We start from the raw sequence: 27539 nt of genomic DNA, 5'->3' as shown, positions 1-27539 counted from the left end.
GGGAAGCTGGGTGTGGAGCAGGGTGCTTGTGCCGGAGTTGTGGGACCAGGACTGCCCGTGGCACCAGGGCTGCCATGCACAAAGTTCTTACTGACACAGCAACCTTAAAACTCTGGATTTTGTGCTGCAACGTGGAGCAGAGTTACATCAGCTGGGCGGAGAGGTGTACGTGCTTCTGCAGCCACAGGGAAGAGCTGGGCCTGACATTACATCAGCCGCAGGGTAGCTCTGTCTGTGCTGCTGGAAGGGACGTGGCTTGTGCTGCCAGGACCTCGGATTGGCGGCTGCTGAGTTGCATCACGCCTCGGCCGAGCTGGCAGAAATTCGGTCTGTGTCAACTCCTGGTTTCACAGCAGCTGCTGCTTCTGTCTGAAATCTTTCTCATCAGGCTTTCAGCCGGAAGTGTCAGGTACAGAAGCCTCTGCACGGCACACAGTGAGTGGCACCTGCACGTGATGCTCTTGCTATGTTGCTGCTTGCTTTTGCCCTGCGTTCTGGATAGCGAGCTCAACTGCTTGACTATGCCAGGGAGGGCACTGGTGTTTGCCCCCGTGTCAAAGCTTGTCCCACGCAGGTCATAGAAGACCATTGACCAGGGATTGGGGCCTGATCCTAAATCTACTGCAGTTGGCTATTTGATTGTAGGCATATTGCTTAAACCGCTCCTGCCAGTTTTCCCATTTATAAACAGAAATAATGCTTAACTTGCAGCAGAATAGTCTTGTCTATGAGATGCTTGAATTGAAAGCGCATTGCAGAACCTCACCATCCAAATTCTCTAATGGAAAAGAAACATGTCTGTTTGGGGCATGCTTCCTATTCTGCACTGTCCATTTCTGGCCAATTTAAACCATTAGGAAACCTGGGCAAACTTTTATTGACTAGCTGCAGGTCAGATCAAGCTTTCTTCTGAGACCTGTTTTTGGGTGATGATAACTTTGTTTATACAGCTAGCTTTAATAGCTGACTTTTCTCATTTGTCTTGGTGTAGAGCAGGCTGTCAAGGCAGTGATTCTCAGGCAAGGGAGTGTGGCATGTTGGGATGCCTTGAGATCCTTTCAAGTGTCACAAGGTGCCACACAATGTTAGCAGTGTAACTATTGATAGTGAAGGGGGGGGGCACAATTTGGCTGTCAACCTTTTTTTTTTAGTCCCAAACCCCTAAAACTGGGGAATGGATCTTGCTGTCTTGCAGCACCTTCAGATCCCACCTGAGGCAGCGGCAGAGATGGGATGAGGCGCCGCTACCTGGCCACGCTCTGTTCCTCGTGCTCAGGTGGCCTCTGGCCGCGGGGGGAGCTGCAGCAGGCTGTGCCTGCTGATATTGGGCTGCCGCCTGCTGCTGCTGGTCTGGCCACAGGAGTATCTGGAGCAGCAGCAGCACAGCCACCTTTTGTGGATGCTCCACAGACCCCCCAGAAATTGGGGGGGGGGGCACGCGTCCCCATGTGTTCCCCGAGGTGTCGCCTGTGCTGTTTGGTGTTCAAACATGATTCAGAAGATAAACCCAGAGATTCCAACCAGGAATTCAGAGTGTTAAAAACGTTGTGGCCTGTTGTTGTCTTCCTCAGTTCTTTTCAGCAGAAGACTTGCTGTTATTTTTCTGCAGTCCAATAATGAGTGAAAACTAAAAGCTGGCATTTTCTGAGGTGTACCTCAAGTTTGTGGAAGGGTGTCTCGCATCTAAAAAGGTTGAGAACCACTTAAGGAAAGGATTAATTTTTTTGGTGGCATGTGGCCCTTAAGGTTACTTGCTGCACCTGAAACAATTGGGACGTTTGCGATAAATGCAGGTTTGCTTGTTTGTAGGTGCTATTTTCATTTTGTGAATGTAGACAAGGAAACTCAGTGCAATGAAACTACTGCCACATGAAGGTGGAGTTTCCACGTCAGGAAAAACTAGGTTTCCAGAGACATTGGGTTTGCTTTGCTGCTGGAGAGTAGTACAGTGAAGTTCTTTGTGTAGGAGATTGGTGATCCTGTGATTACGGTGCTGGCTTAAGACTTGGCACTCCCAGGTCTTCTTCTCTGTTTCCCCAGACTCCATGCCTGGCCTTGAAGATGCTTGCTTCTCTCAGTGCCTCCATTCCCCATCTGCAAAATAAAGGGCAACAGTACTGCCCCTTGCTTTCCACTCCGAGTGGGACAGTATCTGCAAGAGCAGGTAGGGACCAGTGGGAAGAATGCTTCTGATTACAGCGGAGCTGCTGGCGTTCGTTTTGCCAGTGTCAGGACTCCAGGAGTCTCTACGCAGTCCGCAGCAGGGATGCATGCCCGTGCAGCCTCAGGCCTGACATGACTGTGTTGGGCCAGGCGTGGTGCCCGTGCAGAATGGAAAGTGCATTGAGATATTGCTGAGGACTGTAAATACCAGAGGTAATCAGGCTTTGTCTGACATATGCTCAGACACGAGGGCAGCTTCTCCTTCCCTTTCCCCTTATGTACCCTAAGAGTGCCTGCCTGGGTGCTGGCTGGAGCAGCTGTCCTGGGTCCCTTCCCACGTGGCTGAACCTTCCTCCCTCTGTCTGTCTGTCAGTCATGCTCTCTCAGGTGCAGATGCTTTTTTTCTGGTGTAGCTCAGGGAATCGGAATAACCTTCCTCTGCCAGTGCCATTCTGCACTGACCCTCTTGTACAGCTGAAACTCAGGTTTGGGGCTGGAGAACAGACTGGGACACTAGCCTTGAAGACATGCCTTTCCATGCCTCCATTCACCGCCCCAGGACAGTGTCTCAGGAAGGGGTACCACTGCTCTGCCTCTGACACCGGCCTGTATGTCAGGACCTGGGGTGTCTCACTGCTGTTCACCAAGGACAGTCTCCTATTGGCTAGCACTCATGTGTGAACCAGGAGAGGGCGTGTTTCCTCTCGGGAAAGTGTATGCCGTTCACTGTAGTACCTGGGCAGCGTGAAGGTGCTTTTCACTAGATCAGTGGGGGCCAACCTTTCTGGCCAGCAAGTCCCAGATGAGCCCTGTGCCCTCTCTGACTGTCACTTGAATCCCCTTCTGCCCAACCTGCTACTTTGCTGTGTGCTCCCTGCCTGATCTGCTCGGTTTCCTGCTCCCTCCCTGATTTGCCGTGTGCCATGCACAGGCTGCACATGCCACTTGTGGCACCTGTGCTGCATGGTGGCCACCCTGCCCTAGACTGTTTGGAGCAGTTTACTTTGCACCAGACTGACAGGTGATGCTGGGGGCTCGATGCAGAAGGTGCCACCTGAGATTGTTGGCTTGTTTGGGCCGGAGGTCAGACTGGATTGGTCAGGCTGACTGTACCGTAAAAGAATAAATATGTCAGTGGTAACAAAATATGCACAACTCGCGTGTGTTGAGAAGGTGACAGAACCCGTGACCGGGAAGGGGTGAGCAGGGAGCAGAGGAGTGAAAACTAGCAGTATTTTCAGTGCCTAATTACTTTCCTGGGCCCCTTAGGACCCTGACTCCCCAAGTGGGAAAAGCTGGCCTAAAGTTATTATGACGCTCTCTTCTGATCCTACGCATACCCTTGGGGTAGTTCCAGCCTTCAGCAGAGCTGTCTTGGGATGTAGCTGGTCAACATTTGGGGGCTGGGGGGTAGGGCAGAAATGCACAAGCCCAGAGCCCTTGACCCAGGTGTGGGAGGCTGCAGAGGATGTGAACTGAGAAGCCCCCACCCGCAGTAGGAGTTCTGAGTCCTAGGCCACAAGGAGCTTGTCAGCATGTCACAGCTCTTCTCTTAGTGTTGTTCAGCTCTGCTCCATCCAAAGGAAGGGCTCCCAGTCCACTCCTGCCTCCCTGTTCCCTCCCCCCTGGCCCTTCCTTGTGCTGCTCATTCACTTCTTGAGTTGAGCGCGTATCGTCCAGCCAGTCTGCGTCTGAACCACTCCCCCACTTGTGAACATGTTGTGTACTGCAGAGGACAGCATGCAAGTTGGGATACGTTGGTGTGCAGGACTGAACACGGTTCCCTATTAGGGATAGGGAGGCAGGGTCACCAAGACTAATGAATCTCTCTGTCTCTCCCTTGCTTTATTTTGTAGGCATCAGTAGTTCTCGTGGGTGTCTCATGATGCTGTGTCGAGCTGCTCTGAGCCCCTGCTTCCACGCCCCTGGACGGTCCCTTCTCTTCTCACCATGGTCCATCGCAGCTATTGCCCGCCCTTGTACGTATCTCAGAGAGCATTCTAGGGCTTGTTTCTAGCAGTGCCAGTTGGGGTGCTCACAGATGTTTAGTTAATGGTATGATTGGATCTGATCTGTGATCTCAATAATCAGGCCTCCTGCTGTACCACATGTGTGGCAGGATGTGTGATTTTGGGGATCAGGGGACACACCCCAGGCACGCCCTGCTTCTCAGTGCAACGGTTGGGGGACAGCAGGCTCCATCTGCACCCACAAAGGCCCCAACAGTCAGTCTGTTTGAGCTCTGTTGTGGTTCTGATACTGCTGCCCATCAGCTGATAGTGCGGTCCACCTGGCCACAGATTCATTTTGGGGTGCAATTGAAATGCCACAAAATTATTGTACATTTTGTGTGTGTGTGTGTGTGTGTGTGTGTAATAGTTTTGTGGTTGGTTTTGTTTTTTGCTGCACCATTACTTGCATGAACATGTGGCTGAGTTGCACTTTATGATGTGATTAATTGATTAATTGTGCCTTAAATATAATGTCTGGCAGGGGCCTCAGTTAACTCCACACTGCAGTTAATGCACTGTTTTCCCTTCATTCAGCTGTGAAGGACAGTGGAATGAATCACAGCCAAAGAGATCAGTGCAGCTTTCCTTCCTCAGTCCAGTGATAATTCAGCCAGGTGCTGCAGCTATCGCTGTTTTCATTCAGACAGTTAGCAACTCCAGCCAAGAAATCATGTGGCCTCTAAGAATGCTTGTACTTGTTCTGTGCTTTCTGAGGTGACAGTGGGGATCATAAGTCTCCTCATGTGCTGGTTAGGCAGGGAATTCCCTCTTTATCAAACTCTTCTGTAGCTTCAACCTAACTTTCTCCCAGACAAAAGAAAGCATAGTGAGGCAGTTTGATGCCTCTGCTCCCCCTAGACAAAGCATAAGGTTCTGGGGCAGGAGGCCTATAATTGTGTGGATAGGTACAAATGTGAAGATTCTTCATCGCAATCTGAATGCACACGTGGAGGTAATCTGCCTGGCTCTTACCTCTGGGCATGCATGGCTGAGTGTGTTGGTTGCTGTTCTCTGCTGGGCAGACTCCTTGCACCAGAAGCCTCAGGCCATGCAGCGGGCACAGATTCCCCCTACTGCAGCTAGACGCTATGCTGAGATGAGCAACAGTGGTAATACTGCAAATCACAGCATGAAGTCTGTAACTAGCAGTGTTTCTAGATTATTGTGCCTGGTCTCTCCAGGCATTTTAAAGTTAGACCTGTTCTACAATACAGAAACTGCAGGGATACCATGACATTTCCTCTCTTCAGTCAGTTAAAATTTGGCTAGAACTTCAGACTTAATTTCCTGACTGTTGCAAAGGGACCACTGGATATTTACAGACTCGACAGCTAGTGAGGATTGTTGTTGCAGCACCATTTAGCTCTGATGTATTTCCAGTGCCCCTTAACACTGTGCTGACCCAGTGGGGTAGTGCTGTTTTAGAGAGAAAAATGCTCCCATTCCCTGCTTCTCTTCTGCCTTAGCCTCATCTAACGGCTGACCCAGCTGGCTGCAGTTTCTGATTTCTATTGAGTCAAGTTGCATGCATCACCAAGCACTATAGCTAAAGCAGTTTCCAAAGCCATCTAAGATATGTAAGAGGCACTCAGCTCAGTAGCTTTTCAACAAGCCTCCTCATCTGTACCTCAGATTCACTGGCCAACATGTTGCTTAGGAATGACTTACGCTCAAGCAGTTATTTGGAGGATGAGTGCATTGAAGTGGCTGGGTGGTAAGCCCTGAGTGTGTGCTATGGACCCCTTAGATTTGGGGAAGGGGAAGTTTTTGGTATGTAAGGGGTGGTGAGAGAGGGGAGGGGTCCATACCTAGGTTCTCCACATTGTGGGTTCTGTGGCTGGGAAGTACAGGCTTTTCTCTAGTCTTCCATGTTGTTTTGAAACCACAGCTCTCCCTGCCCACAACTGGGTGCTGAAGAATGGCTCTGTCCGCTGCTGGAGCAACATCCCATTCATCACTGTGCCACTCAGCCGGACGCACGGCAAGTCGTTTGCTCACCGCAGTGAACTGAAGCACGCTAAGCGGATCGTGGTGAAGCTGGGCAGTGCTGTGGTCACCCGTGGAGATGAGTGTGGATTGGCTCTTGGGCGGCTGGCATCCATTGTTGAGCAGGTAACTTAGTGACTAAGAATGACTTGTGCTTCTCAAGCTGGTTAGTCGGCTTCCCCTTCCAGCTGTAAATTACACCTCAAAACTTCCACACAAACTTCTGCTGCTCTTGTAACAGGGCACAACTGAAAACTGTACTAGAGAGGAAGGGGCAGCAGGGACAGCCTGTGCCTTAATATGTGTAAGGGAAGCCTAGGGGATAAAGCAGAAACCCCAAGGGAGTTTCTGCCCAGTGCAGAGGAGGGAGGAACCATCAGGAAGGGGGGAAAGGTTTTGGACTTTGCTAAAATGGGAAGAGATGATCTTCTGTGCCCCTTTGGATATTGAAAATTACCATGGATTAGAGTCCTAGTGAATGTTGGTCAGGGCATCACGACCTATGACATGTGGATAACTTTGCGCCTGTTCTCTGGGCAAGCAGGTGGTTTTGGGCTTCAGAAATCATTGAGCTTGTGGTACACTCAAACTGTGTACGGTGGAAGTGGGGGAGGGACATCTTGGCAAGCCGGCAGCTGCCCTGTTCTGGGCCTGATCTCCCTCTTTTCTCCCTGCCTGCAGGTGTCGATGCTTCAGAACCAGGGCCGAGAGATGATGATTGTCACCAGTGGAGCCGTGGCTTTTGGCAAGCAGCGACTGCGCCATGAGATCCTGCTCTCCCAGAGCGTGCGACAGGCCTTGCACTCTGGGCAGAACCAGCTGAAGGACATGGTACATGGTGAAGGCAGGCACCTGGCCTCTGGAGGGATGTGAGGCAGAGGTTGCTCGTGTCCCCACCTGTGTGCCAACTGATGGGCCTTCTCTGGTCTTCGCAGGCTATCCCGGTCCTGGAGGCACGAGCTTGTGCAGCTGCTGGGCAGAGTGGACTGATGGCTTTGTATGAGGCCATGTTCTCGCAGTACAGCATCTGTGCAGCTCAGGTGAGTAGGTGCACTTATCCCATGATGCATCTTGACAATCCTTCCAGGCTGTTTTATTGCTCTGACTTCTTAGAGTATCTGTGTTGCACTTACTGCCATCCCAGACCTCTGCTGCAGTCCCACTTGTGCAGGGTTGTAATGCAGTGGGAGTGACAGCTGGCACAAGAGCTTGTTCAGCTAAAGGTAACTTAGATCAACTTCTCTACTATAAGTAGGGTGAAATAGCATTGTGTCTAGATTTGTTTTCTAACTGCTGAGATGAGATTAGGGCAAGGACCTAAGGATCACAAACAGAACTGGGACTGCCATGCTAAATGTGGAGAGTACCCATGTGGAGAGTCCCTCTAAAATGGACTGAACATTTAGACAGTCTAATATGGACTGTCTGTTCACTGAAACCTCTCCACTGCATATACAGGCAACCCCTGTTTAGCACTCTTCACTGGTTCCTGAAAAACTGAGCGTTAAGCAAAACTAATGTGAAGCAACACCGAAAGTTTTAACAACCCAAAACAGCCACCGCAAGTGTTTTTAATGACCCAAGACGGCGACCATAAGCATTATAACAAAACTTGCTGAGCGCTAAGTGGAATCAGGTATCAATTTAAAATGAGCATTATAGTGACTTAGTGCTATGCGAAACAGCGTTAAGCGGGGGTTTCCTGTACCTGGCCATGGACATCTCTAACAGATAGTGGTACACTACTGCTTGGACTACTATAGGAATGTGGGCTTTGTCTGTTTATCTTGGATAGTCTGCAAGGGTTACGCTCAAGTACAGCACAAGCCTGTGTAAACACCTCTAGGTTCTTGTATCAACCACATCCCTGTGGTAGTTGAGATCTTTAAAGCACCATGTCACTCAGGTGACTTCTGCATGTTCTGTGAAGTAGGGTGTGCTAAATTCACTCATGAAATAAGTATCCTGCACTGCAGAGTAAATGCAGCCATGTAGAAATAGGCTGGATTTTGTCCTGGCTGGTGTGCACATGGGTCTTCTGTCTTCATATGCAGAAAAATTAAATTTCTTCTATTTAAAAACACTTGGCTAGTTGTGCAAGCAGAACTCCCAGATGTTCTTCTGGTCAGAGACTTCTGCAGCATTGCATGGTGCCTCCCAGTCCTCATCAGCCAGTTTTCAATGCCTGGTGAGAAAAGAAGGGTGTAAGGCAAAAATCTGCCAGAAAGGCCATGCACAAAGCTCCTGCTGAAAGTCTTTCCTCCTTTCAGATCTTAGTCACCAACCTGGATTTCCATGATGAGCAGAAACGCCGGAACCTGAATGGGACATTGCACGAGGTGCTGCGAATGAACATTGTCCCCAACATTAACACCAGTGACGCTGTTGTTCCACCTCCAGAGCCAAACAGTGATCTGCAGGGGGTAAATGTGGGTAAAGTATTGCAGGGGGCAGATCCGGTCTGTGGCCCTGCTTGGAGCATGAAGGCTTGGCTCACTAACCTCTGCAGGGAAAGCTGCAATGTAAGAACTAAAGAAAAGCATGGCAATGCTGGGGCTGAACAGAGACACGTAGAGCACACCAGAACAATGGGGGCAGCAGAGCAGGGGACACGGTCTGCCATGGCTGGCTTCTGGCAGGGCTCAGTGAGGGAGAAAGGATGGGACGGAGGTATGGGCATGACGTGGTTTGGCTGTTACTTGCTGCATGCCAGTAGTGTGTTCAGTTACCTACCAACAAGGATGGCATCCAGAAAACTTGGCGCTGCATGGAGAAAGCTTCTCAAAGGTGCATGGTAGCACTGATGTGGCTTGTCTTTGTTGGGCATGGCTATGGCTCTGCTTGCTAGCTTCACCCAGGTAGCATTGCTGACCTCTCAATGCATTCCAGGTCATTAGCGTGAAGGATAATGATAGTTTGGCAGCACGACTGGCGGTAGAAATGAAGACCGATCTCCTAATTGTTCTCTCGGACGTGGAAGGTACGTAGTCCTTCAACTTTGACTACACAAGTAGTTTTTTCCCTTAAATTCCCTACAGAGGTCATAACCTGCAAGATGCATGCTGATGTTAATCTCCTTCACTTTTGCCTGTATATTGTATCCTTATTCCCACTTGTTGTCTGTATATGCTCTCTGTGAGAGTAAACTCTTCAAGGCTAGGACTAGGTGGAGCTCTCCAATGAGTGGAGCCTAGCACTGGATAAAGTACAATGTTTTGCAAAGTGCTGTGTCATCCCCTTTGGATCTCAGGGACAGTGCAATTGAAATTCAGAAACGACGTAGTAAGACAAGAAAGGGCTGTTTGCCCTCTAGAGTTTTGGGATTTCTCTGTAATATTGGTTAAATTATTTTAGATGGGTTGGAAATTACTTCTGTATGTCTGACTGCCAACTTGAGGTTAAAAAATACAGCCTGGGCCACTAGTGTAAAAGTGGGCTGAGGGTCCAACCGGATCCTGCTGTAGCTCCATTAGCATATGAGCTGTCCTTCTGCATTGGAGAGAGTCCAGCGGAAGGCAACAAGACGGTTGGGGGGCTGGGGCACATGACATGTGAGGAGAGGCTGAGGAAACTAAGCTTATTTAGTCTGCAGAAGAGATTATGGCGGGGTTTAATAGCAGCCTTGAACTACCTGCAATGTGGTTCCAAAGGGGATGGATCTGGACCGGTCTCAGTGGGGGCAGATGACCGAACAAGGAGCAATGGTCTCCAGTTGCAGCAAGGGAAGTTTAGGTTACATATTAGGAAGAACTTTCTCATGAGGAGGGTAGTACAGCACTGGAACAGGCTACCCAAAGAGACTGTGGTTACTGTCCTTGGAGGTTTTTAAGACCTGGCTAGACAAAGCCTTGGCTAGCATAAGATGCTTGGGGATGGTCCTGCTTTGAGCAGGCAGTTGGACTAGATGACCTCCTGAGGTCCTTTCCAGCCCTCGTGTTCTACGATTCTGTGATTCTATAATTGTTCGTATTTTAACTCCATCCTGGGGCTCCTGAAGCTTGGCTCAGTGCAAGGTTTTACCACAGTGACAATGGTGTGTATATGTGCCAAGCATAGCATTGCACAGCCCTGGGCCCAAACTCTGATGTGCTGAGACACATTGACCAATAGCTACTGTCCTATCACCTGGTCAGGAGAGCACAGGAGAGGGAGGGCATGATACATTTGCAGAGACCCTCTTCCATAACCAAGGTGTGATTGGTCACTTTTATCTACCCAGCTTCATTAGAAGTGTGGATTTGATATGGGTGCCTGTTGGCTGATGATGTGTGCATGCTTAGGATCCCTGGTGAAACTCGGAGGCTAATCTACTTTAATTTGGGGAGTGGCTGGACAAGTCTGCTCTTCCAGAAAGCATTACCCTTCCTGGGGCTTGCAGACATTGCCAGTTTTAGAGATCCTTGACCCCTTCCCAGATGCTCAGAACTTGTGCCTTTCTATTTTCCAGTTCCTTGATCAGAATTACTGTTTTTTGGCTGAGTGACATGTTCTGTTGTAAACAGTGACCCATTAGGCACTGACTTGCAACCTGTTCACTTTTGCATGATGAAATGTGTTACAGTTCAGGCATGAGCTGTGGCAGTATTCTCTCTGAGTCTTTCAGTGGATGCTTCCTTCTACTGACAATCCTGCACCCGTGTTTGAGTGGAACCGCATCATCCCTTTGCTCTCCAGGCTGTGCCACCCTGTTTACTAGTTGCATTTACCTTTGGCAAGTCCTTCTGCAAACAGCAATTGGTAGTAAAATCAGTGATAGAAAACAGCTCGTGCAAAATACGTATGTATTTAGCACTAGTACTGTTGGGCAGAGAATACAGCTGAACATGAAGCCTGACCTGGCAAGGGCTTTGCCCCAGCCCCCAGCAGGTGGAACCTCTGAGCTTCTGCCCCCTGAGTCTGATTTTCTGGGTTGCTGTCTGGCTGGGGTCCTTGCTTGCCCTGTAAACAAAAGCAATGAATAGTGAACAAAGGTTTGTGCCTGGACTTTTCCATGTTTCTTTGGCGTTGTCAGTTAACCTGCTGGCTAGAGTGTGGTGAGAGTAACCTTCAAACGACAAACGTGTGTTTGTGTCAGGGTCTCACAGAGCCCCAAAGCCACATGTTAACTGTTGGGCTTCCTTATAGCCAGTCTTCACTCAGTCAAATAACTAGAGGTTCCTGCTGTTCACTTTCCAAAAGAGGAAAATATTCTTCCCACAAAGAACAGCCTACCAGTTACAACAGTCGGTGGCCCTTACAGAAAGGGAGAGTGAATTGCCATCTCTAGATGCTTTGCAGCTCGAGTGCTGTAGCTCGTATCCCATAGCCCACTCCATATTGCTGATCCTTCTACTGTCTTTTCAGAAAAAAACCCTAAAATCCATAGCAGATCATGATGCCTTTCCCTCCTGAAGAATTTAGTTTTACATGTGCCGACTGGTTGGTGCTTGCTAAAATTAAGCAAAGGGCCAATATCAAGTTTTACACTTATGAGAAGTGAGGAGGAAAGATAAAGAGGCTGGAGGTGCTATTAGCGAACTGATTATTTCAAGAAAGAACCCCAGCCCTAATTATGCACTCCCTCCTTGAACAAGTGCCCCCTGCACAGCCCTCACCTTTGCTTCATGCTGGTTAGCTTCTGCATGCACAGATGTGTTCTGTCACTGCAGACTTGCACCAGGGTCATTCCATTGACTTCAGTGGATTTAGGCAAAACTTATCTAACCACAAACCAGGAATTTACTGGATCTGTGCTTCATCCATCATCCTCCACTTGCCTACTGAGCAGGGAATAAGGAGAAGGTCCTGCAGCACAGGCTGCATGCATACATGCAGAGTGCATATCCCTGCGTGTGCTGCTTTAATGATTCTCTAGTGGGTGTTTCTATGGCATTTCTGGTGAGATGGCAGTAAGAGATGCTTAAAGGGGCAGAAAACTAGAAGTCAGTCAACTTAAAATGTCATTTCTTTTTCAAGCAGACTCGTTTGTGTATTCTGCTCTTGTGTCCCCTGGAGCGGTTGGCATTACTTGACCTTTCATTGCTCTTCTTGGAACTATCTCCCACCTGTAGACCTCTGTGAAACATGGTGCTCTGCTGCGTTGTTGGAGGCCATGGCAGTGGTGCCTGTCCCCTCCCTGACTTTGCTAATGTCTTTCCATGTGCAGCTTCATACTGCTCTGTTGCAGGCCTGTCACACTGCAAGCTCATATCCCATTTTCTGTCATCTCTTGCTCCATTGCAGCTGCCAACATCACTGCTTCTCAGGCTTCCTGCTATCATTTCAGATATGTTGTCTTTCTCTTTTTTATGCGTTTAGTTCTCTTTCTTTTAAGCTTAACTTTGAAGTTCTTCATTTTTGGGGACAAGCACCTCCTGGTTCAGGCTCACAACCTTGTTCTGAGCTGGGTTTGTTGAGACCTGCACAGGTGTCCTTTTGCAGTGGTAAATAGTCAGTGCCCATACCTTTGTAATGGAGAAGAGCTCCCTAACCCTCCCAGTTGTGTTCCCCTGAACGACGGAGTCCAAAGATATACAGAGCTAACAAATAGATTTGCATTTTAGGACTCTTTGACAGCCCCCCGGGGTCAGATGATGCGAAGCTTATTGACATATTTTACCCGGGAGACCAGCAGTCTGTGACCTTTGGAACCAAATCCCGGGTAGGAATGGGAGGCATGGAAGCCAAGGGAGGAGAAAACTCTAGAGCCTATGTTGCTTGCTTTTCATATGGGAAAAGCAATGTTCTGAAATGGTCTGAGATGCACTTTACCTTTGAGCCTTGCTCTAAGTCTGTTTTCGAACAAACGTGCACATTGCATTGAGTTTAACCCATTCTCTCTGTCTCCTTCCTGTATATAGACGCATTTCTGGCTTCTGAAAGAGGAACTCTGGGGTATTTTAGTCCTTTATCTGCGCATTTGTTCCATTACAGAGAGGTTAATTTCGCTACCGTGCACATGACCTTTTCATTGTTTTTTGGGAACTTTCTCCATCTCCAGTGTTCCTTTTCCTGCAGAGATTTGTTTTTAAATCCCATGCAAAACAGAACATTGGACGTGTCTGCAAGAGAAGCTTACTGCGCAGTAGTGTGTTGGTCAAAAACTGTGCTAATGCGCTGTTGTGCAGTGTTATTAAGCTCTTGTGCAGTAAGCACCACAAAAAACATGCACCAGTGCTACTGCGCAGTAACTAGTTACTGCTCATTTAGTTAGTACTTCATTAGGTAAGTACTAAACTAAATGCTCAGTATCTAAGCTCATTAATGAACGTATAGACATACCTACCCATTGTGTCCTTTGGTATGGATGTAGTGAGGAGGGGCATCTCCATGATGGGGATGAGCCAGTTCCTAAGGAGGTCTTAAAAGCTACAGTATTTCCAACTGCTGGAAGGCTCAAGTTCAGTGCCTCTTCAGTAGCTTTATTTAAATAGTTCCAGTTGCATATACAGGTTCAATAAGACCAGGAGAACTTCAGAATCTAAATGCACAAATGGGAAGAGGTATAGAGAAAGGAGTTTTACATTTAATGAAGTCCCAAATGTAACTTTGTGGGGATAGGAAAGCTAAAACAAAATAAATTCCACTGTATGCAAAGTGTGGCTGTCTTCTGGCATGAAGAGCTGGTGGAAAACTGTCCATTGCATAGGAGCACTCAAATTGCCCAAAGCACCAGCTGGGATTGTCAGTACTAGAAAAAAAAAGTAAGTGCGAAGATCCTAGGAATGGGCAAGGTGGGGATGGATTATTGCTGAAATGAAGTGAACTGAGATCAGGGAAATGTCCTGAGAAAATTATGGGATGCCAGATGAGCACCCTACATGTCAGTATATGTGGCGAAAAATCCATAAACCTCTCTATAGTAGTGAGAGACTTTTTAAAGGTGGGTTGGGGGGGTGGGGGGAATGAGAGTCCTGCAGTAGAAGGGGAACGTAATGTAATGAGCATATGGAAAACTCAGTCTCCCAGTCCAGGGGGGTCCTGTGCATCTGCACTGGAGGAGAGCTATAGAGCTAAGGAAGTGGAACTGTATCTGAAGGATTGAACAGGGTCTGAGAAAGCTTCCTCCTTATATGCACAGCAATAGGAACAGACATACTTACAAATATACTCGTATTGTCTTGCCTGCAGCCCATTTAGGAAAAAAGTGATGGCGAATGGATTCATGTCAGTGTAATAATTTATAAACAATGGTATCTCAGGATAGGGAAGTTTTTGTCAAGAAGTCACTTCTCCAGTTGAAATGATTGCTTTGGAGTCTGGGAAAAGGTGATTCTGTCTTAAAAATTAAGGATCACACATGAGCTGCTTCAAGTAAACGTTGACCCATAGTTTAATTGCATTAAAAATCGTAGACATCAGAATTTGTGCTTGGCCACTAAACTGCGGACGGGAGACTCCCACGCTGCCCCGCCCATCTGCAAAGAGTTCCCTGTTCATATCTGCAAAGGTCCCTCCTTTTCATCCCTCTTTCAAACTCTCCTTTGACATGAAGTGTACAAGAACTCAGAAGCAGTTGGGCGGGCAGCGGGCTAAGGCTGCTATCCCAGATCAGCAATATTGTCTCATCATTTCCTTTTGTTACCCATCTGCCTGTTCAACATGTTGAGTCCTTTTCCCAAGCAGCTTACAGTTTTTCCATGTTTGAATAGCACCTAGCATAGGGCACTTAGTAATAGACACTGAGGAAACATGTGGAAAGGGTGTGAACCCAAAAATGAAAAAAATAGAAGGCCTCAGATTAACAAACTGTATGTGGTATGGCCATGTCAGAACACGCATTCTTGCATGCAAAAGGAAGCTGAAAGGCAAGACAGCGATCCAGCCCCAGTGAGACTGGTGTAAAGGAGTACAGCACATGAGGTAAATTGGGGAGGGAAATCAAAGAACTAAAATCACTTTGAAGAGCCATTACCAAAGAGATAGAAACAGTACCCAATCCTTCAAGATCTGAAGCTGGAGACCCTCAGAAAATCACTGGTGTCACTGGACTTCAGGGGGGTAATTTAGGAAGGTAAGGACATAGAAATCAGGTTTATTGTCTATGATGGTGCCTAGGAACCAAACAAGAACAGGCTGTCATTATGCTGGGCACAGGACAGACAGCAGCAGACAGTCTCGAGAGTCAGCTCTTCATCCTTCTTCCTTGTCACCGCCATCACCTCGGTATGTGCTGTTTCAGAATTGACAGTTCCAAATTACCAAAGATGAGAGGATAAAATCCAAGAATTGTGGAGGAAGGATGTGGCTGAACTTTTGACAGATGTGCTGCCCATCATTAAATCACCTGCTGGTTTTTGGTTGGGCAGCGATGCCTTAAAGGCATGTCCAGCGGTGCTGAGAACAGACACCAGTGACCCTTCTGCTGGCAGGAAAAGTGGTGGAAGCCCAAAGTTAAAAAAGGGACTCCAGACACCTGGATGAGTATGACACGATGGGGACAAACCAGCAGAGCTCTTGTGAAGGAAAACGGTCTCTTCCGCTCAGCACAATGCTTGCTGTTGTGTGTCAACGAAATAGCGGTGCAGGAAAAGTTACTATTATGATTTGTATCTTCAAAAAGCCTCTGTCAGCATGCTGTCAGGCATTTCTTTCTTATTCTGGGCCTTGGCTAGATTCCAGCCCACAAAATTTAGCAGGAATAAATGATCTATTTTCAACCTGGGTTAGCCTGTGGTAGCTCCTACACTGTGTTTGTATGCTCCCAAAGGTGTGTGAGGAGATGGTTCCTGTCATGAAGGATTTACAATCTAAAATCCTACAATGAAGCAGGGATAATCTCTGAAAGAAGATGCTTGCTTGGCATGAAGATTTTTTTCCCCCAGTGTTTGCTTTCTTCCTTCTAGGTAAAGGCCGCTCTGTGGGCCCTCCAAGGGGGCACTTCTGTGGTCATTGCAAATGGGACGCACCCAAAGATCTCTGGCCACGTCATCACGGACATTGTGGAAGGGAAAAAAGTTGGCACCTTTTTTTCAGAAGTGAAACCTGCAGGTAAGCTGGTATGCGGGGCAGTTTGGAGATGAGGACTGAGTGAAGGGCTGAAGGTTTCTTGCATCTCTAAACCAATGGTGGCAGATGCCAGGGAGAGCATGGCAAGGGATGGATCACTCTAGATCTACCTTGTAGCATATGCTGTCTGTCTCCTGCCACTGTCAGAAACAGACGACTGGGCTAGATGGACAGTTGGTCTGACCTGGCATATGTGGGTGACTGGTGCCTCCTGAGACTGGGGGGGATGACAGTGGGTGACAGTGTCGGTGGCAGGGTGGCGAGCAGCGACTGCCCACAGAAGCTGGCAGCAGCGGTGGGGTGGGGACGAGCAGGACTGCCCACAGAAGCCAGCGGTGGCGGCCAGTCTCAGGGGACAGGGGGCACGTGCCCCCCCGTGCCCCCCCACCAGTCACCTATGCTGGCATGGCACTTCTCGCATTCTTTGTAGATATTGGGGTTTGGGGAAGGCTTCCTAGGGGGATGAAGATGGGTTACAACTTTATCTATAGCTGTAAGAAACTGACAAAAATGTACTTTGTGAGGCTAGCAGATCATTTTTAAAAGATGTGTATCCATCTGTAGGGTCTGTAGCTGTGCTGCGGCAGTGTGCCTGCTGGCCTCCTGGGGCTAAGGCTGTGGGTTCAAGACCCCTGGTTTCCTTGGCCGGAGGGCATCTGAGGTGTGTGTCCTATCCTGAGCAACAAAAATGATCAGGGGCCTGGGAGATGAGACTTATGAGGAGAGGCTGAAAGAAACTCAGGAGAAGAGAAGATTGAAGGGGGATTTGATAAGTCTTTAAATACCTGAAGGGCAATTACTGAGAGGATGGAGATAGGCTTTTCCCTTTGGCCATGGGGGACAGGACTAGGGGCAATGGCCTCAAGCTACAGCAGAGGAAATTTCTGACTGTGAGTTGGTCAAGAGTTGGAATAGGCTGCCTAGAGAAGTCGTAGACTCTCTATCCATGGAAGTTTTCAAGAGTACTTTGGACAGACACTTGCCTGGGATGGTTTAGTCAGCGATGATCCTACCCTGAGCAGATGACCTTGTGAGTTTCCTTCCAGCCCTACTTTCCCATGGTCCTATGATCTGATAGAGTCCCTTGCATGCTCCTTGTACGACCACTGATGGGCTATAATTAAATTGTCTTTCAACCTTTCTTTAGTGAGTTAAAAAAACTGAACTCCTTAAACTTCTCATCTTAAGGCACACTTTTGTAGAGTGTAAATCATTTCTGTAGCTGTTCTCTGGACCTTCTGCCATTTTCTCTTATCCGTATAAGATGGAGACACCAGAACTTCCATACGGGGTTGGAAAGTTACCTTGGCACGGCATTGGTAAGACCAAGATCTCTTTCTAATCCTACTTGGTGGTCTCCTCATAGTACATCAAAGCATTGTGTTAGCTGGCTATCCCAAAACCTTGAGCTTGGGAGTGAATGTTCAGTTTGCCTTCTGCAGCAACACCTGAGCCTTTTTCAGAGCTACTGCTTTTCAGACTACAATCCTCTTTTCCTATAGATACAATCTATGTTCTCTGTTCCTATGTCTTTGAAAAAGATATGTTGCCTTTTAGGTGATCAGATCTCTTTAGTATTGACTTATCCTTCTTTTTTGCTATCCCATGTGTCTGAGAGAGAGACATTCCTTGGACATGAATGTATTATTTCTAGACGCTGATTTAAAAAATAATTGAACGAGAGTGGACTGAGAACCAATCCCAGCAGTGCCCCAAAGAGATATACTGTATTAACTGAGAATTCCTTTTTTGAGCTCTGAAAGTTGTACCTTGCCTATTTTAATAGTGGTCTTTGTAGTTGTGATGGCTTAAGGAATATGAGAGAAGCTAGATTTGTTTTGGCAATTTCTTAATGGAACAACTCAGTAGTAGGAAGAGATGTTAGACAAACATTTTAGGTACAAATGCTAGTTTGTCTGACTTCTTTCCCAAATACACTTGGTCCTACTCCTCTCCTAGTGCTGGGAATGATCTTAGGAGTCCAGGCTATCTCCTTACTCTAACCACTGCTAACAGATTGCACTACTGTGGATGAAGACCTAGGCCAAAAAGTGACAGGAGGGAGTATAGAAGTCCTCTGCAGGTACTTGGAATGACAGAGATCATTTGGGGAGGGCCAAAGGATTGTGAAGAGCCTGAGATATTGGGTTGTGGGGTTAGAGGAGACGAGGAAGAAGCTGAGAACAAAGGTATCCTCATGGGTCAGCTACACTGACATAGTGTATCTGGCTCTGCACAAGAGAGCAGGGAGATGGTCAGAGGAGGAACACATCAGGAAAGGTGGATATGCTCCCGGCTCTTAACGTTTTTGTTTATGGTTTTTGTCTGTTTACAAGATTTTTACCACTCTGATACTGTCTTTACCTAGGAATATTTTTCTGTCTCTTTCTGTTGCTTGCAAGTCCCCAAGCTTACCTGAATATATTTAAGAGGCAAGGATTCCTTAGGGTGACATCTTTTAATGGACCAACTATGTAGCTGGGAAATGAGATAGACAAGCTTTCTTTTGAATGCAAGACATTCTTCCTCAGGTCACTAAACATGAATATAATTAGGCATGATTTTGATGTCACTTTCTGCATGGGTATAGTTGCAGCTTCTTGGATGTGCACATGAAACCGCATGTGTACCCTTCCATGCGTTGAGAGAAAGGGTGAGAGGTTTTAGCCAGTGTATCTTTTCTTGCCTGGTGGATGGTCACTGTGATGAGGAGTTTTAGTTTTTGTATATGCTCTAACTTGGAGTTAAAATTATATCCAGTGTGCACACTCTTGTTTTCATAGGCCCTACTGTAGAACAGCAGGCTGAAATGGCTCGAGCTGGTGGCAGGACCCTGGCAGCATTACAACCTGAACAGGTAACAGGGCTACATGACCTCAGATCTTACTAGAATCCACAAATGTGCAATATGTTTTCTGGGAAACAGTTAAGATGAGTCCCTGCTCGAAAGGGCTTGTGTTCTTGCTTTTCTGTCAAGCTCATCACTTAGTAATGTATTAGGAGAGGGGAAGGGGCATGGCATGGCATGGTGGATGGGCTACAGAGCTGTGGTTAGGAAGTTACGCATGTTTGAATCCTTGTGTTTTATATGTATTTCATCATCTAAATAACTGCTCTATTTTAATACAAACTCTCACAGTCGGTAGGCAATGCCTCAGACGCACCTAGGAGTGGGCTGCCCCAGCTGCTCCCGCTAAGAGAATTCTCACAATGTCCGTAGGGTGCCCCTGTGTGCAGTTCTCCAGTGAGCGCACCATAGCATTACAGTTGGGTTGGATCAAGGGGAGCCACCATGAAGAACAAGGCTGCTATAGCTGCAAATAGGAGTGTCTTAAAGGGAGAGGTTCTTGGGGTTGGGAAAGAAGGCAGAGACCTGAAAGGCAGAGATGCAAAGGCCAGAAATGGAGTTGGCAGAGTAAGTGATACAGTCCCGCTTCTAGCAAAGAGAAAGCTGAGAGCCGTCAGCTCTCTGAGGGGAACTGGGGGCCAAACCAGGGAGGAAACTGTGAGGTCCAAAGATGTGCCGTTCAGAGCTGGAAGGGACCAGAAGCCAGAGTACTATGAGCTACTTCAAGTTTACCATGATAAGAGGAATTCCCTTTTTTATTCCTGTTAGAGAGCTGATATTATCTATCATCTTGCTGACTTACTGACAGACCAGAGAGAAGAAATTCTGTTGGCAAACAAGAAAGACATGGAAGAAGCTGAGAACAAAGGTAACATGTGCCAGCTACATTGACATAGTGCATCTGGGTCTGCACAAGAGAGCAGGGAGATGGGAATGTTCTCTGCTTCGGGGCTTGAGGAATTTGGGAATGAGCTCTGTGGGATGACCTTCCTCTTGGCTGCCACTGAGGAGCAAATCCAAGACCTTGAAAGCCCTGAGTGCAGGCAGCTGTAGCTCTGAAAGTTGTAGGAAACACTTTCTCTGCATTGGACACCACAGCCAGGTAATGTGCTGAACAGTGACGTACAAAAACTGACAGTGCTCCAAGTCCCCATGAGAGCGATGCCATGACATGGCGAACACCTCATGTTCCTTAGCAGTGGTAGCCAACACAGGATGCCGTGCCCCATGGAGGTGAATTCCATCTCTTGTGGCCAAGCCAGCTGTGACGCAACGCTCTCCAAAAAGAGCAACATCCGTGTACTAACTAGGCTTAGTCTACTTTAAGCAACTGGTGCAATGCCTTTAATCAGCATCAGGTTATTATTCTGAGAAGTCTGGGATGGACTGAATGTGGGACAGGTGACTTGTGCTCACATCATGAATCGTTTCTACATTATACTCCTGCATCCTTCATGAAGGATGCACAGAGGTGTGCAAAGTGTAGGTTGGGGCAGGCAGTGGGTTTGTGCCTGGATGTATCCATTCACAGCAAAGCCTTTCTACGAGTTTATTGTTTTAGCAGCATCAGGAATTCTTTAAAAAGGGCAGAAACATTGAGCTCTCCTGTCATGTCTGAGATGTCAGTAAAAGTGTCTTGCTTTAAACTTCACCTTCAGAGCGTGAGCTATGCATGCAGCTGTGCTGAGCACACTCGCTGCTAAACAGATAGAGCCAAAATAATCTCACCCCCAGGAAATGACCCACCAATAACAAGCATGGCCAAGGTAGGGGTGTACTCCTATTGCCCGTCTCACCCATCGCTGTTTTTCTTGAGCTTCTCTACCTTATACTAGTCACTGTTAGACACCTAGCTCTGTATTTGGCTCTTGTGCCACAGTTGCTGCATTGCCCTTCAGTGAGTCGGGTGTCACTTTCTTGATATCTGTCCTCCTCCTCCTCCTGCAGTGACCCCTCAGTTTTTCCAGGGTAGACCCTACATGCATCCCTAGCAAGAGCATCTTTGCAACATTTGAACAGCAGCTAGCTGCCTCTATGGTAGATACGTCTACAAGGAACCAAGGACCAGCCACTGTTGTCCTTTAAAGCTCACACTTAGTGGTTCCTCCAAATGCATAAGTCTAGTCTCCAACAAATGTGGTGCTTGTTCAGAATGGCTAAATCGCTTTCCCCTCTTCCAGGGAGACTGGCGCTTCCTTTGATGAAGAGACTGAGTCTGTCTACGTCCAAGCTGAACAGCTTGGCCATTGGTCTGCGCCAGATTGCAGCATCCTCGCAGGACAGTGTGGGCCGTGTCATTCGCCGGACGCGAATAGCAAAGGACTTGGAATTGGAGCAGGTGACAGTGCCCATTGGTGTCCTGCTGGTGATCTTCGAGTCCCGCCCAGGCTGCCTCCCACAGGTACGTAGCAAGAGCACGTGGAACTGCTGCAGCTGCCTGTTGTTACCAGGGGAGGAGCCGGGGAGGATTCTCTTGATGCAGGGGGTGGTCAGCCGTGTGCCTGAATGTTTCCTGAAAGGTTCCCTTGCTGGGACTCCTCTAAACTGAGGTTCTGGCCTCCTGCCTGCCTGCACCGGCTGCTGCTGGGTCACAAAGCCCCTGAGCAGTGCGGGGCCCGGTGCTTCCCTCTGTGGGTGCGGCCACCTGGGAATGGCTGGCTTGGCCCTGGGGCAGAGCAGCAAGGTGGCAGGAGGGCAGTTGGGTGTGCTGGTGGTGGGAGAAGGTGGTGGGGACGGTGCACGGGTCGGGTTTCAGCGTCCCATGCACTGTTGCACTTTGTTAGGTAGCAAACTAAAACACCACAAAGGTGTTTTACCTTGCTACATTACAAAGTCATTTACAGTGGAATACACTGCTGAGCGTGCAAACAGCAATGCCATTAAAGCGATGCAAAAGGGCATTTATTCTGCTTTAAAGGCCAATTTTGTGGTGTGTACAAAGACCCTTGCAGTTTAGGCACTGTAGTAGAAGCAGGACTTCTCCTTTCGTGGAGAGCTTCAGTGATTTCGGGCAGCTGGAAGGACTGATTGGTGCAGAGGGGAACCAATGTATCATTGGTGATACATTGGTGTCCCCTTGCAGTGGGACATCCATCCACAGCTAGCCCCTTTGCCAGCACCACCTTGACATTGGAGACTTGTCCATGAAGTGTATTTAGCTTTGGAGCTGTGTGCATCCTATGTCTGTCCAAATAGCTCCCTGGGCAGAGTGGCCTGGAAGACGGTATGACTCCAACAGGGTCAGCATGGCTGCAGGGGGAATCTGGTACTTGCTCGGTGGTGTCTGCATTATGCTGATGTTCTGTAGTGCTCATGCCTTCTCTCCCTTTGGCAGGTGTCTGCTTTGGCCATTGCCAGTGGAAATGGTTTATTGCTGAAAGGCGGAAGGGAGGCATCACATAGCAATCAGATCCTTCACCACCTGACACAGGAAGCACTTTCTATCCATGGGGTCAAAGATGCAGTGCAGCTGGTGAGTACTGGAGGCCAGTCTGGAATTTGGCAGATGTGTGCATGTGCTGTAAGTGAAGCCCATTTGTGAATGCTTCAAGGCAGAGATCCTGTGAGCTTCCTTTAGTCCTCAGAAACCTGCTGCTTATTTATTACAGGTGAATACCAGAGAGGAAGTAGAGGACCTCTGCCGCTTGGACAAACTGATAGATCTGATCATTCCACGCGGGTCAGCTCAGCTTGTTAGGGACATCCAGAAAGCAGCTAAAGGGATCCCAGGGATGGGGCACAGTGAAGGGATCTGCCATGTATATGTGGACGCAGATGCCAGTGTTGAGAAGGTCACAAGGATAGGTAAGGTGGGAGAGGCTTCTTGTGTTTGAGTTCAGCTGAGATGTCTGTATTGTTTTAAGACATAGGTTCATAAGTACATGATACTCAGGCTTGCTCATTAGGAAGGCTTGAAAGAGTGTGCAAGGAGCAGCTTGTAACCATTGTCCATTCTTGCACCGTAGTCAGAGACTCAAAGTGTGACTATCCTGCTGCTTGCAATGCTCTGGAGACGCTCTTGATTCACCGGGACCAGCTGCGAACCCCACTGTTTGATCAGATCATCGACATGCTGAGAGTGGAGCAGGTCAGTGAGCACCGCCTGTTTTGCTATGGACAATTGCTAGCCTTTAGGAGTCTGGCTGGGACGTTAGAGGCATTTGCAGTAGCGCTATGGTATACAGAAATGGGCTTCTGGGGCCCTGCTCCCCCAACCCTCAGGTTCTGCCTAGAGATGAACCTGGTGTTGCTGAGCTGTGATGTGCATCGCGGTCCTTCTCTGGTGCTGCTTGTATTCCCTTTCTCTGCTGTGTCTGGAAGCAGAAGCTTTTGGTCCCGACTCTTCATGTCCTGGTGCTAGTCCACCAGATCGGCCCCTCTTGTGCTTGAGGTTTGTCACTCGTCTTTATCTTAACCACACTCAAGTCCCTTCTTTGTTTTTGCCCCCTGTTTCGCACTGTTTCCTCCCCCCAGACTTACCCCACACCCATGCTTGTCAACCTGTCCTTGGTTCTGCCTGTTCTGCTTACCTCGTGTCTATGCAGGATCTACAGAGCGAAGCTCTCGAACGACTTTCTCGGCATCCTGCAGACATTGCAGTTCCAGCAGCATCTGTGCAGGAGTCTTTGTAGTTGTGTGCTTAATTTCTCTGGGCTCCAGAGAGCTGTAGGATTAAGCCCCCAGCTCAGACCTTGAATGCTAATTAACAGGCACTTGACACAGCTGGTGCTATGTCACTAGGACACGCAGGCTGTGGGTATTTGTGCAGAAAACACAGGGTCAGAGGGAAAGTTGGGACCACATGTGTTGGTGACAGGGGAGCTGGGGGGATGTGTCCAAGGGAAACCATGTGACCCAGAAAGCTCCCCAGTGAGCCCCACTGGCAGTTCTCCACAGACTTGGGCTTCCCTTCTGCAAGCGGGAAGGGGCTGTTAAGCTAGTGTAGTGTCGGTCTGTCACAAAGGATGTGAAGTTTCATTCAGTATTTGTGTATCAAACAAGTGGCAGTTGAATAAATATTAGACAGACACCCAGCTCTGGTTCTGCAGGCTCCCAGCAGCATTAGTGCTTCACGACAGACTCAGAGTAGCTTGCCTTGTTTTGCTTGACACAAGTACTATGTTTTCTTTGCAGGGCAAGACCAGGAACACTAGCAGTTACGGTGGTGTAGCTGATGCTCTGTGTTCACTTATCCAAGCTGATCTTGCAGGGGCTTGTTCATGCAGCCAGGCCGTGAACTGAAATCTCTTCATAATCTTCACTTTGGTTAAACTAACTAAATTGCATTTGAGTCTCTGTTGTAAGGGATCTTCTCTGTATTTCTGATTCATTCTTTATAGCTCTCCTCTGAAGTCTCTCTAATTCTTAACATTCCTTTTAAAGTGAAGGTACCAGAACTGGACATGTGTTCCCAGAATGGTTTCATCACTGCTGTACTGGGTGTACTCTCACCTCTCTACTCTTGCTTGATGCATCGTTAAAGGAATACGTTACATCTTCTAGCTGCCATATTGTGCTGGCAGTTCATGTTCAGCTGGTTGGCAGCCATGACCCAGGTTCAGTATCCTGTTGCTAATTCACTGAGCCATAAAATTCCCAGAAATGGCTTTTACATTTTATGACCTGAAACTGTCTATAGGGTCTACATAAGGCAAGAAATCTGTGCTGCAGCCAGCTTTTTATTTCTAGGGAATATTTAACTTGGGGGCAGCTGTTCTGTGTGGAAGGTGTTTGGAGAGGTGAGTTGATGCATATTTTGTCCTCGCAGGTGAAGATTCATGCTGGCCCTAGGTTTGCATCTTACTTGACTTTCAGTCCTTCAGAAGTGAAGTCTCTCCGTACAGAATACGGAGACCTGGAATGCTGCATCGAGGTGGTGGACAGTGTCCAGGAAGCCATTGAACATATCCACAAATATGGAAGCTCTCACACAGATGTGATCGTCACAGAGAATGGTCAGTGCCCTGCACAGTAAAGTGCATCAGCTCGTGCTGTCAAACTTCAGGCACTGGTGGTTGATGTGCACTTTCATGGCATGTAAGGCTACCAGGCCCAGAAGCTACTTAGGACAGAACCTCTCTTGATCGTTCTTACTGTCATGGCTGCAGACCTGTAGAGTTGACATCTGTGTGCTGTGGTGAAAGGGCTGTCAGTATTGGTTTGGTCATGACGAATCCGCCTAATGCTGTGCTGCACAACTTGGTTTGTGCAGGTTCTTGCACTGCGCACATAACTGAAGATCTCTGAACGCTCACATCAGTTTGTTTCCCTCAGAGAAAACGGCAGAGTACTTCCTGCAGCACGTGGACAGTGCCTGCGTGTTCTGGAATGCCAGCACCCGATTCTCCGATGGATACCGCTTGGGGCTTGGTAAGGGAGCAGGAGCAGTTCTTTTGCTCTGCTTGGGTTGCAGATTTGAATTTGGGATTTGTACACCTAGCAGGTACCTGCCTGAATCCTGGAAGATGAGGCTGTACCTTCTCTGCCTAGAGCTTCCTGGGAGGATTTTAGAGAAGATACTGTAGCAGAAGTAGACATTTGGATCTTTCAGCTGAAAGGATTAGCAGATAAAAATTTGGTGGGTGTAGTTAAGTTTGACAGGAGCAGAAAGTACACTGTACCACCTGGATTAATTAGGAAGGCGAGTCAGTTAGGAAGGGAGAAAAGATGTTCTGTTGTGGAACTGAGTAACCTCTAAAGGCCCTAGCCTTGAGGCTGTGTGGTGTTAAGTTTAGTTTAGTGCATGTGCATAGCAGGAGAAGACCCTAAAATGACCATGCTTAGATAACATATGGTCTTCACTTCAATTCCAGAGGGGATTCAGTGGTCTCTTCCGTGAGGATCGTTAGACCTGGAGATGAATGAATACCTCACACACATGTGTACGCATGCCGTCTGGCATAGTGCAACACCTTTTCACCTGCATTTGCAGGCTGGGCTGCTGACCACTACAGTCCCAGAATCGAAAGGGGCTGTGTATGTGGGGGTGTGGTATCCTGAGAAATTCCAGGAGCAGTTCCATTTCTCTCCTCTCACAAAGCCTTGTGGGAGTTGCAGAAGGCTCCCAGTGCGAGCCTTCAGTGTGAGGGAAGCACTGTTGCTTGGAGCAGCAATGCACAGGATGGCCTTGGTCACAAGCTCTGTGGATGTCTGTAGGATATTGCTCAGTTACGGCAGCTGCTTCCTGCTCTGAGCATCCCTGCTGTATATCCTGGCAGAGCTTTTTACAGAGCGTGAAACTTTCAGAACACAAACTGAATCTTGATTCTGCTTTGTAAGGATGTCACTTCAATTTCTGAAAAAAGCTTCCAGCTGGCTCCATAAGGGCTGTTTCACTCCGGAAAAACAGGTTGTAGACAGAGAGACGTTACTTTGCCTCCCTTTTTAAAAAAAAATGTAAGCTGAGTTCTGCTTGGGGGAAATGGGATGGAAAGGATGCACTATTGGCTGTTCTTCGTCTTGGAAAAGATGCAAGAACTGTGTAGCACTGAAGCAATAAGAGAAATTCCTTCCAGCAAAGAGCCAACTGTGCACAAAACCCAGCTTCATCTTGTGCTCCTATCTCCCGCTGCTGCAGGGGCCGAGGTTGGAATCAGTACTTCTCGTATCCATGCCCGTGGACCGGTGGGGATCGAGGGACTATTAACTACAAAGTGGCTGCTGAGAGGGGACAATCATGTTGTGTCTGACTTCTCAGAGCATGGGAGCATGAAATATCTTCATGAGAACCTCCCCATCCCTCAGAGGAACACCGACTGACAGCACCTGAGAGCCCAGGAGTGCGACAGGTTTACTGAGGATGCTCAGGCTCCGGAGCTGCCTCTGGGGAGGAGTTTGTACTTGCCCTCAGGTGAGTTGTCTGCTCTGGCTCCCCCGGGGGGTTAGACACTGTGCAGTAAAATGAAGAAAAGACAATTGTGTCTGTCTGAGAGTTCCTGCTCCTACTCGCTGTTAGCGCCATGTAGCAACAAACATAGAGGCTGCAAGTAGACACCTGTTCCCAGAGCTGGGTCCTCAGACCATCCCAGCTGCACAGTGAGACTCTCCCCTTTGCATCCCTTTCTCTCCCTTGCTCCTTTGGTAAACCACCTTTACTTGCTTTGGGGTGGACCTGTTCCTTTCTCTTAATATCTTCCTGTGGCACTTGGCCATCTCATCCTGGTCTGAAGGGCTTTGTTTCTGAGAAGACTTTGTATTGCCGAGCGTGTTCCCTTTCCCTGCAGTCCTAGCATCTTGGCAGCTCTTGGAAGGGCTGGAATGTTCTGACACTTACTTTGCGCTTAAATGTTAGGTAAATCGATGAATAAATGTTCCAGCGGCAGAATGCTTTGACCAAGAGATCCTTTTTAATGTTTGATTTCTTTTAATTACAGATAAATGTAGATAAATTTCACAACTGTAAATGTGGATTCCATTACCCTTTTATGAATATTTGTACCAAATATTTTTGTTCATTGTGTTATATGAAACTTTATCATCCCCACAGGAGAATGGAAATGGTATTTTAACTCCATGTTTTTCAAAATAAAGTTCTTGCAAAATGA

The 27539-nt window shown here is 48.0% G+C and overlaps 1 protein-coding gene across 1 annotated transcript; it reads left to right on the top strand.

Moving 5' to 3' along the window:
• The first annotated feature begins 294 nt into the window (after positions 1 to 294).
• Positions 295 to 27539, top strand: LOC132249285 (delta-1-pyrroline-5-carboxylate synthase-like). Its single transcript, XM_059723940.1, has 18 exons — positions 295 to 435; positions 4020 to 4142; positions 6064 to 6287; positions 6843 to 6992; positions 7097 to 7201; positions 8432 to 8584; positions 9051 to 9141; positions 12704 to 12852; positions 15986 to 16130; positions 18932 to 19005; positions 19765 to 19864; positions 21177 to 21397; positions 22331 to 22468; positions 22605 to 22800; positions 22962 to 23083; positions 24764 to 24950; positions 25270 to 25365; positions 26573 to 27539. The coding sequence occupies exons 2-18, from the start codon at positions 4046 to 4048 to the stop codon at positions 26752 to 26754; spliced, it is 2430 nt and encodes an 809-aa protein (XP_059579923.1). The 5' UTR covers positions 295 to 435; positions 4020 to 4045; the 3' UTR covers positions 26755 to 27539.

Source organism: Alligator mississippiensis, chromosome 1 (assembly GCF_030867095.1).
Source record: "Alligator mississippiensis isolate rAllMis1 chromosome 1, rAllMis1, whole genome shotgun sequence".
Taxonomy (NCBI): Eukaryota; Metazoa; Chordata; order Crocodylia; family Alligatoridae; genus Alligator; species Alligator mississippiensis.
Note: the sequence above shows the minus strand (reverse complement) of the source record. Positions and strands in the feature narration are given on the sequence as shown.

What these genes read in the sequence shown, in the direction of transcription:
- LOC132249285 (XM_059723940.1), top strand. Translation starts at nt 4,046, where the DNA reads ATGATGCTGTGTCGAGCTGCTCTGAGCCCCTGCTTCCACGCCCCTGGA. An exon ending in CGCAGCTATTGCCCGCCCTT is followed by an intron (nt 4,143 to 6,063) that starts GTACGTATCTCA and finishes TTGAAACCACAG; the next exon opens with CTCTCCCTGCCCACAACTGG. An exon ending in ACATGCTGAGAGTGGAGCAG is followed by an intron (nt 23,084 to 24,763) that starts GTCAGTGAGCAC and finishes TTGTCCTCGCAG; the next exon opens with GTGAAGATTCATGCTGGCCC.